Here is an 18,111-nt window from a genome sequence, read left to right as displayed (position 1 = left end):
TACTGACGTGATTTGGTACTCCATGGCCGAAAACCAATGCGAGCAAAATATGACACAGACAGAATGTTATATCACTGCCACTTTTTACTACTATACATGTAGTAGACGATTATAGCAGAGGATGTTGTTGAATATTCCAGGATCCAGCCATCTCGGGCAATGAGACAGATTACCCTGCCTTTGAGAGAGGTCAAGCTGCGGATGTCTTCATCAAATGGCCCAAAGAGCTCAGTAATGACATTGTGTGGGGGAAGGTAAGAGGGCATAAATATTGGGGAATGGTGTAAAAATACATTTAAAGAAATTGACGAAATTGAATTGACTCAAAATAAGAAGAAGGCAAAATATCACTTTTGCTGGTATGATCCTTTCTATGTTTTTGCAGGTCTGGCCAGATTTTCCCAATATCACAGTGGATGAATCTCTGGACTGGGATAGCCAAGTAGAGGTAAAATAATTTTCCGTAATAACCATATACCATTACATATCAGAAAGTATTCCCAATTACAACTGTGCACAGACAGAATCTGCATTGACTAACATGTCATCATTAAAGAAGAGAAGAGAAGAGAATACATTTATTTGTGGCATCTTTTGGTCTTGTTAAGGTTGTTGACTTTTCTTTTTTTTTTTACCTTCCCATCCCTAGAAATACAGGGCATACACCGCATTCCCCGACTTCTTCCGCAATACAACAGCAGAGTGGTGGCACAGAGAGATCAAGGATTTCTATCATAATGTCACAAAATTTGATGGCCTCTGGATTGTGAGTGAACCAAATGCAAATGATTCCATAAAGGTGAACTTTTTTTCCTCGTTGCCAGGCTTACATCACCTATTCTTTGTCTTTGTCTGTAGGACATGAATGAGCCTGCCAGTTTTGTCCATGGCACAGTGGGAGAGAAGTGCCTTGGCAATCAACTCCTGGAGTTCCCTCCATATATGCCACGTAAGACACAATCACACCATTCCTCTTGTTTGTCCTCCTCATTGTATTATAAAGCAACAGTAGGAGTGTGCTTTAAAATAATTCATTGTGACTGTTTATTGTGCTTTTGTCCAAAAGCCCTGGAGTCTAAACATCTTGGCTTAAAGCACAAGACTCTGTGCATGAACAGCGAGCAGATTCTCAGTGATGGAAAGAGAGTCAGACACTATGACGTCCACAACCTCTACGGCTGGTCACACACCAAGCCCACATATGAGTAAGTGATTATGTATGTTGTTTATGCTGTCCTGCTCAGCATTTTTGAAAAAGTCTAGACTTTAGATACTGGAATTTTATACTCAAAGAAATAATTATATCACCATCAAAAGGGCAGGTATTCTCTTTATTTTAACATGCACAAATAGAAACAAAATTCATATGAACCAACACAGATGTAGAGGTTTTTGGTGTAAAAAAAAGGACATTGAATAAGAGTTGTAATCAGGCAGATGTGCATGATCCTAAAGAAATTAGTTTGTCCAAATTTAGTCTGGTTCAGGAGGCAATACAAAAACTAATTAGCATGATAATCGCAGCCCTACATTTTTAGAACACAGTCAAATTAGATGTTGGTGAAGAGGAAAGAGAACAGGAAGCGCAGGAACTATTATTGCAAATGCATTTGGGGAGTAAAATATAGCTACAGGGAATACAGAACAGATACATTTCAGCTATCCACAGAAATACAGCCTCATCAAAACTTTAAATAAATAATCACCAATGTTGGAGTACATTGGTCCTTGCGGGGGAATTTTCCACTCACCGCAGGGAGGACAGATTGCAGAGTTGAGCTAACAGAAAAGCCTGTGAACGCTTAGCACCTTTGGGCCTCGTGCCTAGGTGCTTTGTCTTAGGAATTGTTTCATTTTAGCACCGGGCTGAATTTAACAATCCCAATTGATCAGCTTGTCCACTTCTATATTGAATGCACTTAATTTAAGGGAGGGGATATACTTTTTACATTCTACTGGTTGCTAGTTTGTGTACGCCTTTGTGTTGTTTCTATATGCATCATAAATCCCCGATTCACTCTTGCGTGTGCAGCGCCGTGCTGGATGTGACGGGTAAAAGAGGCATTGTGGTGACCAGGTCCACTTACCCCTCCAGCGGCAAATGGGCCGGACACTGGCTTGGAGACAACTATGCCGGCTGGGACCAGCTTTACAAATCCATTATAGGTAGATATACACACTTACTGCACAGATAAATATGAAATACAACTGGATTCTGATGTTTCATGATGGCAGTCTGCACTGAGACCAGTAATCTCACACGATAAGGGTCATGCCAACCAAATGTCATTTAGAAAGGAATCTTTAATCTGGCATGACACCCAATCTCCCTTTTGTTCTGCAGGCATGATGGAGTTCAGTCTGTTTGGCATCCCTTACGTAAGTAACATCATCTGATCTCGGTTTTGACGACGCATAATCTTATTGATGTGACCTTGTCCTCGCTAAGTAGATTACAGCAGTCTGAGTGATGTTATTTTGTTTGTAAGACCCTTTGATCAAAGGACATCTTGAGATACAATGTGAGGCATGTCATTACAAGCCCCGACCCAACCAAGAGGCCCAGCAGAAGTGTATCGTGATCGAAAAGAGAGTCTTGTTAATTGAGTAGTTATTAATGTAACTTCTGAAGTGTCTTGGCTTGTTTGCCTCGACGTCTTTTTTATGTCATCTCATCCTCATTCACATACTGCCATGTTTCTTCTCCTCAGCCTGCTAATAAAACACTGTATCGATCCTTGTATTTTAAACCATTTCAATGCCCTGAGTGCAGCCACAGGGTCAGATAAGCATCCCTCACTCTTGCAGTGTCATGCTCAAGGACACTTCCGAAACTTGATCCCTGCTACAAAAGTAGTGTGACAGTGTCCTAATTCCCAGCAAGATGTAATGAAGCCACCATTTTTCTATTCTGTTGGCTCTGTGTCTCACACACACTCTTTGCATATCCCTTTTTTTTCCAGACTGGGGCAGACATCTGTGGCTTCTTTAACCCAGCTGAGTATGAGATGTGTCTGCGCTGGATGCAGCTGGGTGCCTTCTATCCATATGCACGCAACCACAATGGCAAGGGTTTCCCGGTGAGTGGATTCAAAACTGAGAAAAAATAAAACACACATGGTGACGGACTGAGGGTAAATCAACTTAAATTCCTTTTTTGCTCTTCGTTGTAGATATTTTTGTTTAATGCAGAGGGCAAACTCTGCTTCATGAAAAAATTCCACAGTGTCTTTTGTTCATTCATGCGTACTGGATATTTCCAGGAAATCGCTTCAGGTGCACCCACAGGTCAAAGAACATTCTTGCTTCTGTCATTCCTCAGAACACAGAAGCAACATACAAAACTGGCTGCAAGCATCAGATTTCTGACTTCCTCAGAAGGTTCCAGTATAACCTCAGATCAAAATAAAGATAGAAATGATCTCCCCTTTTACTACCGTACCATTTTAAAACTGGAATTGGTTAAAGAATAATAAACAAGAAAACAGAGGATCAAAGGAATTCACTTTATATAGGTGACATTGTGTTTTATTCTCCCTAAAAGATCAGACATCTAACCCTATAATCAAATATACCAAAGAATAGAATACATGATATTTTGAATAAAGATGTTTTTTTTCTATAAGAGTTTTCTATGTTTGAAGTAAATGTTATTCAATGTGAATGAACCATTTGATCCCATGAAGAGGAAGTATACGGTAAATTCTAAGAAATCTGTTGCATTTAAGCAAGAGAATGACTTAATTTAAAATCTGTACAATTGTTGCATCCAGAAATACATATTTGTATTCACATACAGAAATGGAGGAGACAATACTTTAAAAAGGTTTGAGTATTGTTTCCTTGGGTCTTAAACACACAATATGTCAATTCTGCCGCCGGGGGGGCTTTCAATAAAAGAATCACAAAAGATGATGTTGAGGCTGGCGAGGAATCATGGGAGTGATTATCTCTGCTACTCCAACCCCAAGTGGCAACCTCCAGTGTTTAAAAATGAAGCCACAGCGGTAATGCAAAATCCTGCAGTTTGTCGAGGGTCCGCTTGAGGCTGGCTCCAAGAGGCCCGGAAGTCACATACACACCCGTTCAAAAATGCCAGTTTTCACAGCAGAAATTAACACGTTTACAGCCTGGTACAAATATTGGAATGATTAGTCCATGTCTCGACCAACACACTGTACAGGGGGTGATTTTTTTTTTTTATAACGCATCTGTTTAGATTTTATGAACGATACATGTTCGACATAGTTAGGGGCGTAACTGACCTGATTGATAGGTTGGCGTGATGTAATGTTTACTGACTATTTAATGTATCCAGGTTTTGTTTACACATTTTTATCACAGCAGCAGTAGCAGTTCGTACTTGCTTATGTAGGGGTCTTTGACGTAACATCAAGCGTTTCCACAGCAACAATAAACATTTTGTGTCTGTCATGGCGGCTGTCACAACAAGACACGCCCCATTACATAGATAATTTAATGGATTGCGTTTGATAACCTTTTAAATATTTAGTAATTGTAGTAATGTAATAACTCAACAAAAAAAATCTAACATTTTTTATTAATCTAAATATTCTAGTGTAAAATTCTCTTACAATTCTACATATTGTACTTTCAATTGACATCAAGCTTGGCCTGATTGAAGCTAAATAGATGCCCTATATTGCTTAATGTAGCATGTTCTGTGGCTACAAAGGAAATACATTTACTTAGTGTCCTAGTGTTTGAAAAAAAAAAAATCAGTAAGCTGCCTTCTCTACCTGCCTCTCTCCGATCTGTGTCTGATATACACAAACACAAAAAGATAGACCTGTTAGCTGCTGTAGTGTTGGTGGCATTCATTCCAGCGGTGACCTTTTCCAGCATTGGAACACATCTGAGAAATCCAATAATGCCAGTCCGGAGATCGATCCCACCGGGCGAACCTTCGCTGCACTAGAGTCTGCAATACTAGACACGACACAAATGTGTGTGTGTGTGTGTGTGTGTGTGTGTGTGTGTGTGTGTGTGTGTGTGTGTGTGTGTGTGTGTTTAAACGCATGGAGTGGGGATATAATTGAATTCTCAAGGTGATCTGGGCACCAATGCACAGCACCTAACAACCGCCAACACACACACACACACACACACACACACACACACACACAGACACAGACACACCATGATTCCAATAATTTAATAATGGCTTTCAAATGGGTGGTTAAACATTGGGGGGAATTGACAGAAAAAAACACACACAGGGCGGGTGAGGGTGGTTCAGAATGACAGTTTGAGATGCAAAGGAAAAGTCGGGGATCTGAAAAGTCACCAGGATGGAAGGGGGAACTCGCAAGAGAAATGTAAAGATACTCATACAAAATAGAAGAGAAAGACGAGAGAAAGACCGACAAGAGAAATATTGAAAAGAAAATACAGTTCAAGGAGAGAAGTTCATTGGGGCGATTAAATGAAAGAAAAAGGAAAGAATTATGATGCAGACAATTGGTGGAGAATTAAACAAGATGCCCATTTAGCAAATCAAACACAAGTGACACAGTGATCATAAGTACGTAAGAGCTGGGACAAGGCTAAATAACCAATTTACCAATGTTTGAAACACCTGTGTGCAAGTCAGGAAAGTAATGTGAGAGAGTTATGGAATACACAAGAGGTCTGAAGGATGGGAGAGAGGGGAATCAAGGTCAGCTATTTGTGTAGTCTACTGTAAAAACTGTGTTATTTTTCCAGTCGGCCATATGAAATTCCCCAATCATCTGACAGTTAGTGACTGTAAACTCCAGTCTGCTTAACAAGGCGTTTGACACCAAAGTATTAACACCCCGAACTAGAATGGAAGGTGCACAAGGTCAGAGACAGTGGAGAGAGAGAGAGAGAAAGAGAGAGAGAGAGAGAGAAAGAGAGAGAGAGAAAGAAAAGGGGAGAGTTTTTGCAGAGTCATTCCCAGAGCTCCGTCATGCCTAGTGTCTCTTTGCCCTCAGACAACTCTCTGTGTTGACCTTGAGACAATTTCACTGCCACAGCAATATACTGCAGTGTCTACATTAAAATCTGAACAGTGCAAAATTAATTAAACAAAAAGATATTTCCTCCACCAAAAGCTGGTTCAGCAGAGTAGTCTTATTCACTTATATTGTTCCTCACCCAAAGGAGCATATTTTTCATCCAAACACATTTCCTGTTTTATGATATTAGCCCTGCAATGCAAAACAGAAGCTCAAAGGTTTATGAGATCGGGCGAGGGAGTAGATTTCAGAAGGATAAATGAAGAGAAAACCCGAGTAGAAGATGGAAAAGATGAGAAGGGCTGACATTGGCAGATAACCTCGTTTTTCCTGCAAGCCTGCGCGTGCCAGTGTGCATGCACATACATATCTGACTGCAATCAGTGAGTGTCACAAGGCCTTTTTTCGCCACCGTAAATGTGCCAATAAATTAGGCGGATTCACAAGATGGATTCTGTGTCTGCTTCTCCGTCTTCAGCGCTCCCCGCTCGCACATCTTCATCAATCCCTCCTCCGGTTTTTCCGCTGATGAAAAGTCTACCTGGAGGGCCTGACAGACAGTGGTAGAACTGTCAAGTCATGCAAGATTTGTTGGAAGGAATGTTTAAAAGTATAGAGTTGGTTTTGGGGACATTATTCTGTTGGGAGTTTTACATTTTTACAAGACGCTACAAAATGCTTTAGTCAAAAGTTCCCATGATATAGCTAAGCTAAAAGATGTAAACCCTCCAGGATAAAAAAAAGTGATACTGAGAGATTACATTGTTTTACATTTCCAAGAGGAAACAATTAGGGGAGAAGGCAGAATGGTAAATGGTAAATGGACTTGAGTTTGTATAGCGCTTTTCTAGTCTTCTGACCACTCAAAGCACTTTTACACTACAGGTCACACCTACCCATTCACATCCATTCACACACTGATGGTAGAGGTTGCTATTTGTGGCCATCAGAAGTAACTAATCCCATGCATACACATTTATACACAGCTGACGAGCAACGGGAGCCACGTAGGGTTAAGTGTCTTGCCCAAAGAAACATCGGACATGTGGCTGAAGGAGCTGGAAATTGAACCCCCCACCTTCCAGATGAAGAGACGACTGACTCTACCAACTGAGCCACAGACGCCTAAAAGAAGAATGCTGATTATTAGAGTAGTTTCTAGGTGTATGAAAAATGGCATTAACCATTTATGGCAGACAGGAAAAATTCCATTTTCAGTTGTTGTCCAATAAAGGGGCAGTTGTGGCTCAGATGCTAGAGACATTGTCTCTCAACTGGAAGGATCCCCAGCTCCTGTTTCATTACAAAGAAGCCTCTACCATCAGTGTGAGGGTAGGTGTGACATGCAGTGTAAAAAGTGCTTTGTGCAGCATATGGCACACATTGACACACATGGTTGATGACATACCTTTTCCAAACATGTTTCAAATGAATCAAACTAGAAGTCAAGATAAATCTTGCTCAATGACTTAGCAGCAACACTGCCCAAAACCAGCACAAAATTGTGTCTGGACTTTTCTGATACTGGGTCCTTAACTGTGTGCCATCACCATTAAGTGTTTGTTCTTTAAATGAACTGTCCTCACTCTCAATGTGAGCGTAAAGCAGGCTCATACTCACTCATTGAGATTCATTTGTTCACTCCCACTCTCTTTATATATCATACACTCCGGTCAACTTTCACAACTTACCACGGTAATTACTTCCCGGTGAACACATCTGATTGTGAGCCGTGAAGGTGCGAAAGAAGGGGTAACTAAAAAAAAAAAAGGGAGGAAGATAGAAGAACTCCTTGGTTTTCAGATAATTACAACTTGTACATTTCCTCAGAAAATTAAATGATAATCTGGTAAACTCCTCAGGTCATAAGATAATGGCAATGTTCAGTATTCAATCATGTGCTGTTAGGCCTGCACTTAGTAACCATTGGGCTACAGTTAATAACTATGATCAATTCTGACCCAGTTAAACTGAAGTGCAACTGCAGCTGTGAAGAACATTTCTTTCATTGGTTTTTGTGACTGTTTCCATGATTATATCTTGTGGTCTCTTTTGAAAAATAACACAAAAAAAGGAGGTTCATTGACTTGCAGTACTGCGGAAGTTTACCCAAAACACAACCACATACACACACAATCATATGCAAATGCACTATACCCCGAAATACACACACACACACACACATACTCAGCATCATAGGGAGGGGCATATGGTGATGACACGCTTCAAATGAAAATATTCATGATCCGCAGTGCCTATGTGGATGTTTGTGTGCGTACACACGACCAGACTGATTGCTGTTTTCACCACAGTTTCAGAAAATGAGCTCATTCATTTAGATTGGCCCATATCTAGAGAATGACAGGACACCATGTCCTCTTTTTCTGCCCTTGTCCCTCAAAGGGATGTAACACTTTTTGCTAATTAAAATTAATGTCAGAACAGTGTGTGAAAGAGGAGTTTATGGCATCATCCATCAGTATAAATACAGCACACGGGCCATTTGAATACCTCTGGCATGCTACAAACTCGCTAGTGTTGCTGTCACTTTTTGTCTTCATGCCTGTCCTCAGTTTCAAAGTTATTCATTTTCAGCATGTTGTTGAAATCCAGATAGGAAAGAGTCAACAGCGCAGACACGCTGCCAAGATAAGAAAAATGCAGCTGTGTGCAAATGTACGTTTATTCACAGACAGGTCTAAACGTAATGCATTCATACTTGACTGACTTCTTCCCTGCATGTCTGAAATTCTCTGAACTTGTAGTGGAGGGAAATGAACCACAGACAGGGCTTTTGAAATGTATATCTTCTGAAACAGTGAATCTGTTCACTCAAACACTACACACTTGTCTCTTCCTATGTGTAAGCCATCCCAGCCCGTGGATACAGTTCATGAATTTGGGCTTTTTAGTTCCGCATCCCCTCAAACAATTCCAAGCAACCTATCTACTAGGATAGAGGATAACCTGTTCAAATGAATAATTCAGGGAATATTGCTCAAAACCCTTACTGATATGAAGAAAAAAATAAATACATGAAACATTTGTAATTTCAAATTTATAACAAGTGCACTGCACCTTTCCACGGCAAATTGATATTTTGCTTATAGCAAAGACCAGATTTTTAGCCTTTCAAAAATAAATGACCTGATAGGTAAAGTGCATCTGTAGCTGTAAGCACAGTTCACAGAGAGTTAAGGATAACTTTAGTGTGCTCTAAATTGTATTTGGAGAAGTTTACACGACCAACTCAGACCACTGATATCAATCATTTTATCAATTTTAAAAAGTCATCTATCATGTATGATGAATTAATTTCTGTTAGAACTCAATTACAGAGTGATATGGTTTTTTTGTGACACATGAAGCTATTACAGCTCAGCCCTACATTACATGGTAAATCGTGCTTTTGGCTTCTCACTTCTCAAAGCGCTTTTACACCGCATGTAATCTCTACCCATTCACACACTGAAGGCAGAGGCTGCTATGTAAAGTGACTATCTGAAGTAAGCTATCCCATTGATACACATTCACACTTAACCAGTGAAGCAGTGGGAGCATTTGGGGATTAAGTGTCTTGCCCATGTACAGATTGGACATGTGGCTGCAGGAGCTGGGGATTGAACACCCGACCTTCTGGTTGAGAGACGACTGACTCCACCAACTGAGCCTCAGCCGCCACATTACAGTTCAAGAATGATACCGTCACTTTGTTTTACATTTAACTTCTGAGGATGCTTATTTTTTTCAGACAAGCAGCTTGAGCCTCTGACTTTTAGCACACTATTGTTATATGAACTTTATGGTGTCATTTAGTGCAAATGTAAACCCTGGACTAACCTGGAGCCATTAAAAACCCACAAGAGACAGCCCTTTAACCAACTAGTTGGAGCCAAAATTAAACGTAACCTAATGACTAAAATATGTGGACAACGGTTGCTATTCAAGCCTTTAAAAAAAAATAATGTTTTTGGCATTAACATTATAATTTCTCCCATATTCTTTCCCATCAGAGACAAGATCCTGTTGCTTGGGGTTCCACCTTCGCAATGGCGTCCAAGAAAGTGCTGGAAATCCGTTACAACCTGCTGCCTTACCTCTACACACTGATGTTTGAGGCTCACACCAAGGGAAACACAGTAGTCAGACCACTCCTGCACGAGTAAAGACACACACAGAACACACACATGGCTTATCTCTTATCCTAACATCATGTTCCAAGCTTTATATGTAATCATTTAATCAAATCATTTATCTATTACCAGACTGTTTTTTTTTCCTTTTGATTTCCTGGAGGGATACACTGATTTTATACTACATTGATTCTCATTAGTATGCGGAAAATCTCATGTGGAGGCTTCTAGACAAATAGGTATTGCTTTCATTTAATTGCATCAGCACATTTGCAGCATCTCTCTTTAAATACCCAACTCATTTCCAGCAAGTTGTCAAAATGTTACCATTAAAGCAGCCCTTTTTAGCAACAGCTGTTAGCGGTTTAATGTGAGAAAACATTTATTTGCTCAATTTGAATTATTTCACAAGCAATGGAAAATTCGAAATGTCTACCCTGGCATAGCTGCTGCATTACAAAGAAAAAAAAAAGCCCTTGGGCAAGGCACTTGTCTCCCGAGACTGGAGGCCAACCACAGATTACTTTGGCTAAACTTGGCAGCTCCAAGATATAAATATGTGCCACTGAATGCAAAAGAAGACATATTTATTCATTGAGAGTCTTATAAAGTCACAGATGGTATTTAAGTAGCTGGCAGGGTGAGTGTGGCTGCATCTTCAAACCACTGAATTCTCAATGACTACTTGAATTGTCGTCTATGCTGAAGACACAGGAGAGGGTGTCAGTGTCAGTAACACATTTTCAATTAGACTTAACCGTGTCTCTCCTGATGTGTTGTAGGTTTGTGAAGGATAAAACCACATGGGATATCTACAAGCAGTTCCTGTGGGGACCTGCCCTGCTTATCTCTCCTGCCCTCGACCAGGTAAACACACACACATTTCATTTTACCTCTAAACGCTATCATTCTAAACATGTCGCAGATGCAACTGGCAGTAAGGTCAAGGATAGTTATGAATCCATTTCATCGTCCCTTTTTTTCTTCATGTCATTGATTTGACTTTTTCATTTTTGATGACTGACTTTGTAATCAACAGGGAGCCAGACATGTGGATGGCTATGTTCCTGATGCACGCTGGTATGACTACCACACGGTGAGTCCATGTCCATAACCATCAAAGAACACCTGGAAACAAAAGTGCCTCACAAATGCTCCTATGTTCTTAGTTATTTGTTTCAGCAACAAAATGAATGACATACGTTAACAGGTTGGATATAAAAAACTAATTAAGGGATTGTAAAATAACTTATTTTGATATTGTTAAAATCTCTTAAAGAATAATAATTAATAAAAAATCAATCTTTTTTTTTAATGCAGTATAACTTATCTTAGGTGAATATTATTGTTTTCTCTCAGGATAACTTGTTTCAGTCAGATATGTATCAAACAAAATGGTATTGTTCCTACACATTCAACCCAAAAGCAATAAGAGTCATACAGTTTCATATTATTGAAAGAGTAACATAATTAGACTTGCTGATAGAAACATATATTGTATAAAACATGGATGTATGTCAGTGACAGTAGTTTTAAAGCACAACAATGGCGGTGGCCATATTGGAAATAAAACAAAAATCCAACTGGTCATTTTTATTACCAATAAAGTAAATATCTATTGAGACTTTTAAAGTTCTGTGTATCAGGCTGTATACATTATTTTTACCGTGAATATTGGCATTCTAACATGGGGTTAAATAAGGAATCCATGGCCTTTGGAGCCAGCCTGAAGTGGACACTTGAAGAAATGAAGTTTTTTTACTTTCAAATTGACTTTATTTTTCAACGCCGGGGGGTGACTCTTGTTTCGAACATTCATAGACATTGTTTGTAGTCAATAAAAAGCTTCATTAAGTGCATTATTTTTGATGATTCAAAGCATTGAATTAGATTAGCTAAAATATGCTTTATGTTGGGGATTTATTCTAATAAAAACAATTGCAGGCAGGCTTTAGATGATAAAACCAAAACTACAACAAGGACTGAAATGAAAATATTAACAACATTTTTTAACAACGTTTTTGGCATCAGTAATAATGACCTGAAGCTCCACAACTGCAGAAGGTGTCCCGCTAACAAAAACAACCATCCAACTGCTTTATCTCTTTCTAGCTAAGGGACTCCCCATCTGTCTGACAGCATCATAAAGCCAAACAAAACACAAGACACAACAGTATAAATGTTGGCAAGGGAAGGTTGAGAGGAGTGGTTACCTCCATTTAACTTGTCTCTTCAGCACACAAAAAGGTGCAAGCTGTTCGAGGAAGGTCCAAGAGCAGAGTGGAAAATACTGGATTTAAAAAAAAGAAGTTTGCAAAGAACTCTTTGGGTGTGTAATAAATCACTGAAATGTCTCAGACGCAGCCTTTATAGATGTCACATTTTTTACTGCGTGCTTTGTGATTTACCACCCTAAAATGCCAATATCTCACAAAGGAATTGTTGAATGAAAAGAATCAAAGTCAAATGACCCAGTATTATTGCTATCCTGTTTTAATTATCTTTGCTTTCATCAGGGCAAATATGTGGGAGTGCGGGGTCAAGTGGTCAGGATGCCCACACCTTTGGATCATATTAACCTTCATATCAGAGGGGGATACATTATACCCTGCCAGAAAGGAATAAGAAATACATTTCAAAGGTAAGTGTACACACATTTGACTGACAAATCCTAACAGCCACAGGACAGAATCCTGTGTTTTCAAGTTTTTGTTGTCTGCCTTTTGTGCCTCAAAGCTTCAGCAGAGGTAGGTTGCCATGTGTCACCAACTCCAATCCAAACGAACGTCACCTATGGTTGTAAGTGTGTGGGTGTTAAAGAAAGACAAAGTGAGAATGAGAGAGAAAGACAGTTAGAGGGTGATGAGTGTTCCTGTAGCAGTGAGATCAGGTGGATGCTCCCAGCAGGAATGTTAATGTATTTGTCCTCAGCAGCGGGTATAAATAGATGTTGTCCTTTAGCAATCTGCTATAACCCTCTTTACCCCTCCTGTTTCAGTCGGAAGACTCCTCTAGGACTGATCGTCGCCCTGAGCGACAGCGGAACTGCTCAAGGATCGCTCTTCTGGGACGATGGGGAAGGAATAGGTAAGTGTAGGGTCATATGAACATCCAAAACACACACACACACCAAAATGAAGGTTCTTCATGTAATGTTAAGAAAGTTAATGCTTTAACATGTGTTCTTAGGCACTGATTATTACATGAAATTCACCATTTGTTGGAAGAGCTATAGTCTAGGAAATATCTGTTAGCTGGGATAGGTTTATTTCTCCATGAAAACCATCGATGGTAGATAGCATAGTTAGCCTTGCTAGCCTTGCAATGTTAAACTGTCTGGTCTGTTGGTGAACCACTTTCTAATCTCAACAATCAAAACCAATATTTGAATGATGGCAATTATGTTTCCACATAAAATTATTTAAGATAAACCCCAAGCTTTACATCGAGTGCATCGTTTGGTCTTTTTTAAAGGAAGAATGTGCGACATTTGATCCAGTAGATGTTTGCCATAAGCCTCCACCCTCCTCCAGCCACACACCGCCAACCCCCCTCCCCTTGCTTTCATATGAAGTATTCAAGCGCAAGCGGTGGACAACATTGTCCTTGGCTCAAGCTGTAATTGCCCGTGGACCAAAGTTGTTTTGTTAGCGGGCTAATGCCAGCACACTTTAGTTAGCAAGTAGCTTTGCATTGCATGTAAATTTACACAGAATGATCTAAAAATGATTACGTGACATTCAAATAAGCAATGAGAATGTCATTCTTCTTTTCTGTAGTCCTAGACTCAAACAGCTTTTATACACAAGGGGAGGAGCTAGTCGTCCCCTCCATGTAAACACGGTTCCGACAACAACACAGCCAGCGGGACTCACACTTCTTACTCATTGTCGACAGTCTTGACTGAGAGTCAGAGCAAATTCTTTCTTTAAAAATGTGTTCAGCATTTGGGTTTTTGAAAATCCCTACTAAAACCAATGTCACTTTCACTAATAACAGATGTGATTTGCTTATCGCAAATAATAGCATACAAAATTCATAAGAGCATGCTAGCACGCTACACATACACCTCCATGGATCTTTGAGGTTTAGAAGAGAAAGGTGCCTGAAGATCTGTGACAGTACAGCCTAACAAAGCTGCTAGCTTAGCTGTAGATTTTTTTTGTTCATTTGAAAATCAAAAAGGAAGAACCTCCCTAAAAAATCTCAGAATGGAAAACAAAGAAGCTAAGACGCTAACAACCTTTAAACCAGTGGTTCTCAACTGGTGGGTCGGGACCCAAAAGTGGGTCGCAGAGCCATTTTCAGCGGGTCACGATTGTGTGCCGGGAAGAAAATGCTGTCAAAAAGTCTATCAAACACTTTTTTAAACAAGTTTGTTTCACTGAGGTTCTTTGTTCTGTCACGCTTACGTCTGAGGTCCTAACTGCACAATTTTTATTAAAATAAATCTGATTGATTGAAAAATACAATAAATTTGGGTCGCAATTTAAAAGGAGTAGTTGGTGGGTACTGAGGCTCAACCGGTTGAGGACCACTGCTTTAAATAAACCACAGATCATGGAGTAGTTCTTTAATTGCCATGAACAAGTTGATTTGAACCTAAACAGCATCTAAGAGTATAAAAGACACCCACACATATATATGACGCCCCTGCAATAGTCCATTGATAAATAATTTTTTACCTCTTTAGGGTCACACATTTTGCCAACTTTTGGTGCATAAATTGGCATGCAGATGAAAACAATTAAACATAGGGTCTTCATTTTGTTATTTACAGAAGACACCATCATACTTGGTGTTTCTATCAACCATCCATCAGAATCTGCATTTATTTACCGTAGAGATATTTTAATTTAGGAAATTAAGATCCATATGAATGATTAGTATCCCAGTATAACCTAAACATTCAACATGTACATTCAGAGAAAGCACATAGTTATATCCACTGAATATGAAATTCTTCATTGATTTTATCAGACAGACACAGAAAACTACATCAAAGCTCCTCCTCCACTGTCTCACTCGCTCGCCCTCTCTCTCCCTCCCTCTGCCTCTCTCACGCACTGAGATATGAACAGAATCGGCCTCTGAAGTGCCTCTGAGAGAGATGCACTCCTCTATGAAAGGCGTGTTTGTGTTGGGACAAAGAGAGGAAAGGAGAGATAGAGAGAGAACGAGGGATGACAGAGAAGGGGAGTGACAGAAAGTATTACAGTAATTCTCCGTGTCGCTGCCTGGAGATACGCTCTCCATCACTCCTCTTTTATCTGCTCGCTCGCTTCTCCCGTCTGCGTCTCCCTGCCTGTCTGCAGCCGAGCCTCGCTGTGTCTTTCTTGTTTGCTTTGCCTCTCCTGCTCACCTGCATTATCTGCTGTTCCTGCATGTTTGAGTTTCACTTCAGAGGGTTTCACTTTGCTGTCAGTCAGACTGTGCATTAGTCACTCATTCATCAGTTATCCTCTCATTCATTCAACTTCATTCGTTTTAACCAGTCCTGTGCCCAAACTCCCCTGATTCTATTATTCGCTCATTTACGAGACAGCTGATAAGTCAAGGTTATGCTGTGTGATCAGTCAAAGTATGTAGTCTAGCAGTCACTCATTAGACAGTTTTTGTTGTTTATTCATGCAACTATGCAGTGTTTCTTTCACTCAATAATGCAACCTTCCTAACTCACTTTCGCTCACCCTGTATGTAATTTACTGTTATTTTCTCTCCTCAGGCACAATTGAGAGTAAACACTACCTGCTGACCACCTTTACAGCAGCACATGTAAGTTCAAGGGCTAATTGCATGTCTTGTCTCATTCTGTCTTTCCCACCATTATTGTTATTAATGCAGTACAACTGGAGAATGAGGCCATTTCATTATCATGTGACAGGATTGTACTTAGCAGGATTGAAAAGCTAACCGTTTCAAACTATTAGCACAACAAATATGTCTGACTGTGAGTTAGTAAGAAAAAATAATAACTTCAATGATTTCTCCTTCTGACAAAATTTTCAGTTTAAATACTGCATTCATGATGTTGTTAGCAAGGTAATATCAGTTTTGGGTTTTCACAACAATAAAGGAACATCACTGTTATAATAACCTACAAGTAGCTCCAGTTTCAGAAAGTTATAACTACCATATACAAAGACTTTAAAGGTCACATACTTTCCTCCTTTTCAACCAGTTTAAATAAGTCTCAGAGCTCCTCAAAACATGTCTTGGAAGTTTCTTGCCCATAATCTACTCTGATCCTGTATTTTAGCACACCTTTAAACCCCTCTATTTCAGCCCTGCTCAGAACAGGCTGTTTCTGTGTCTGTAGCTTTAAATGCAAATGAGCTGTGTCCGACCACGTCCCTCTCTGGAGGTGCATGTGCCTTAGGCTTTCTTTCTCCATGACCTATTGTTAATAGTGAGAAGGCAGACTCAGAGGGTAGAACAAACACCTAGCTGTGGGAGTGTCCTCCACCTGGGGGAGGGGTTACTGCCCTTTGTGATGTGATGAAGGGAAAATCTCCAAACGGCCAGTTTGAGAACACATTTTCTGAAAAGTGAAACAGGCAAAAGATGGAGAAGATGGACTTTTCTCATAATTGGGGGGTTTATAGACAAACTAGGGACAAATATTAAGCCGTGTGCACTCTGGATAATATCTAGATAATTACAGGAGGACCGCTCCGGAGATTCTCCCGACCTAGCCATTTGCGTTCACATATAGCCTAAAGCCCCTCCGGGTAGCCTAATCTCCGGAGTTTTTCAGGAGATGTCCATATGTGTGTAAAGGGTTTTAGTTTTAGAAAAACATGATAATGTGAATTTTGCATAATATGTGACCTTTAACAGTTACACTTCTGCAGCTCTAAAGGCAACAAAAAAGGTGATGTGGAGAGGATTTTGAACATTACCGTCCTGTATTCTCCATTTCTTTTGATGTACAAATCAGCAGTCATGTGCATGTCGTGGTGACATAAGTATTTAAGCAGCTATGTAACAAAGCAGATACATTATGTTACATGTTGCCAAGTCCTTATGTAGAATTGTATACTGACAATCAAATTATCCAGTTGTAAAAGTAGAAATAATTTTGTTTAATGCCACCGCCAAGCAAAGATCCCTAATGAAGTCACAATGTCATAACCGCCAGGTGTGGCGCTTTTGTTGTGCACACACCTGTTTAGTGTTTCTATCGTTCCAAAAGAACACTCTCGCATCGAGGTGACTGGAGTGGAGCAGCTGTGGTTGTGTTTATGCAGATCAGAGTGCATTTCTGGTGCTTGTTTTGGCACACAATTGCACTTAATTTGCTGTCTACACTGACAAGCTCTTATCTCAAACACAAGCACAATATAAGCGATTGTGTAGCTTTCATTCTGAGAGCACAAATACAGATTGCAAAATAACACACAAAACAACATTATCTTTGGTTTTAAAAGTAAATTAAAGTACAACTTTTATTAAGATGAATGCAAACACTGAAGGATGACTAAGAGACCCCTCTGTAGATTTAATGTCACCGTTAATAATCCCCTATTATTCAGTATTGAATGTGTTCTGAATTAGGTTTGAATCTAGACAATTTGGACAACAAGTCACCAAATAAGAAGGGCTGTATTGATATTAGATTTAAATTAAAATATATAAAACCCTATATAAAATGCTCCCTTATTCCGCTGCTGACATTGTTTAAATAAAAAAGGAACCCTTAATGTAATGTGCCTGAATCTTCTGGCTAATTTCCAAGTGAGTTTGTAGCACACCATAGTTTGATCACATTTTGAGTCGGACATGACAGGCACTCTAATCACTGGCACTAATGGGACTAAGCCCAGCCCTATATGCTTTTTAGGCGAGTAAAAGCCCACAATAAAACACAAAGTCACACATTATTGAGCATCCTTTCAAACAAACACACATACACACATGTACATGCACACATCCAAAGAACACACAAGCCCACTAAATGCTAGCATGGCCAAACA

At 39.8% G+C, this 18,111-nt stretch overlaps 1 protein-coding gene across 1 annotated transcript in view; it reads left to right on the top strand.

Moving 5' to 3' along the window:
• Nucleotides 1-18,111, top strand: part of si (sucrase-isomaltase) — a 67,909-nt gene that overhangs the window by 44,587 nt on the left and 5,211 nt on the right. The window contains exons 33-46 of the mRNA XM_061046260.1: nucleotides 141-254; nucleotides 386-448; nucleotides 650-766; nucleotides 859-949; nucleotides 1,067-1,205; nucleotides 2,033-2,166; nucleotides 2,345-2,379; nucleotides 2,964-3,080; nucleotides 10,016-10,164; nucleotides 10,918-11,002; nucleotides 11,175-11,231; nucleotides 12,652-12,776; nucleotides 13,134-13,222; nucleotides 15,861-15,910. Coding sequence (XP_060902243.1) covers nucleotides 141-254; nucleotides 386-448; nucleotides 650-766; nucleotides 859-949; nucleotides 1,067-1,205; nucleotides 2,033-2,166; nucleotides 2,345-2,379; nucleotides 2,964-3,080; nucleotides 10,016-10,164; nucleotides 10,918-11,002; nucleotides 11,175-11,231; nucleotides 12,652-12,776; nucleotides 13,134-13,222; nucleotides 15,861-15,910 — 1,365 coding nt within the window. The remainder of the gene's footprint in view (nucleotides 1-140; nucleotides 255-385; nucleotides 449-649; nucleotides 767-858; nucleotides 950-1,066; nucleotides 1,206-2,032; nucleotides 2,167-2,344; nucleotides 2,380-2,963; nucleotides 3,081-10,015; nucleotides 10,165-10,917; nucleotides 11,003-11,174; nucleotides 11,232-12,651; nucleotides 12,777-13,133; nucleotides 13,223-15,860; nucleotides 15,911-18,111) is intronic.

The sequence above is a fragment of the Labrus mixtus genome, chromosome 9 (assembly GCF_963584025.1).
Source record: "Labrus mixtus chromosome 9, fLabMix1.1, whole genome shotgun sequence".
In the NCBI taxonomy this organism is placed as follows: Eukaryota; Metazoa; Chordata; class Actinopteri; order Labriformes; family Labridae; genus Labrus; species Labrus mixtus.
This window is presented reverse-complemented; position numbering and strand designations above follow the sequence as displayed.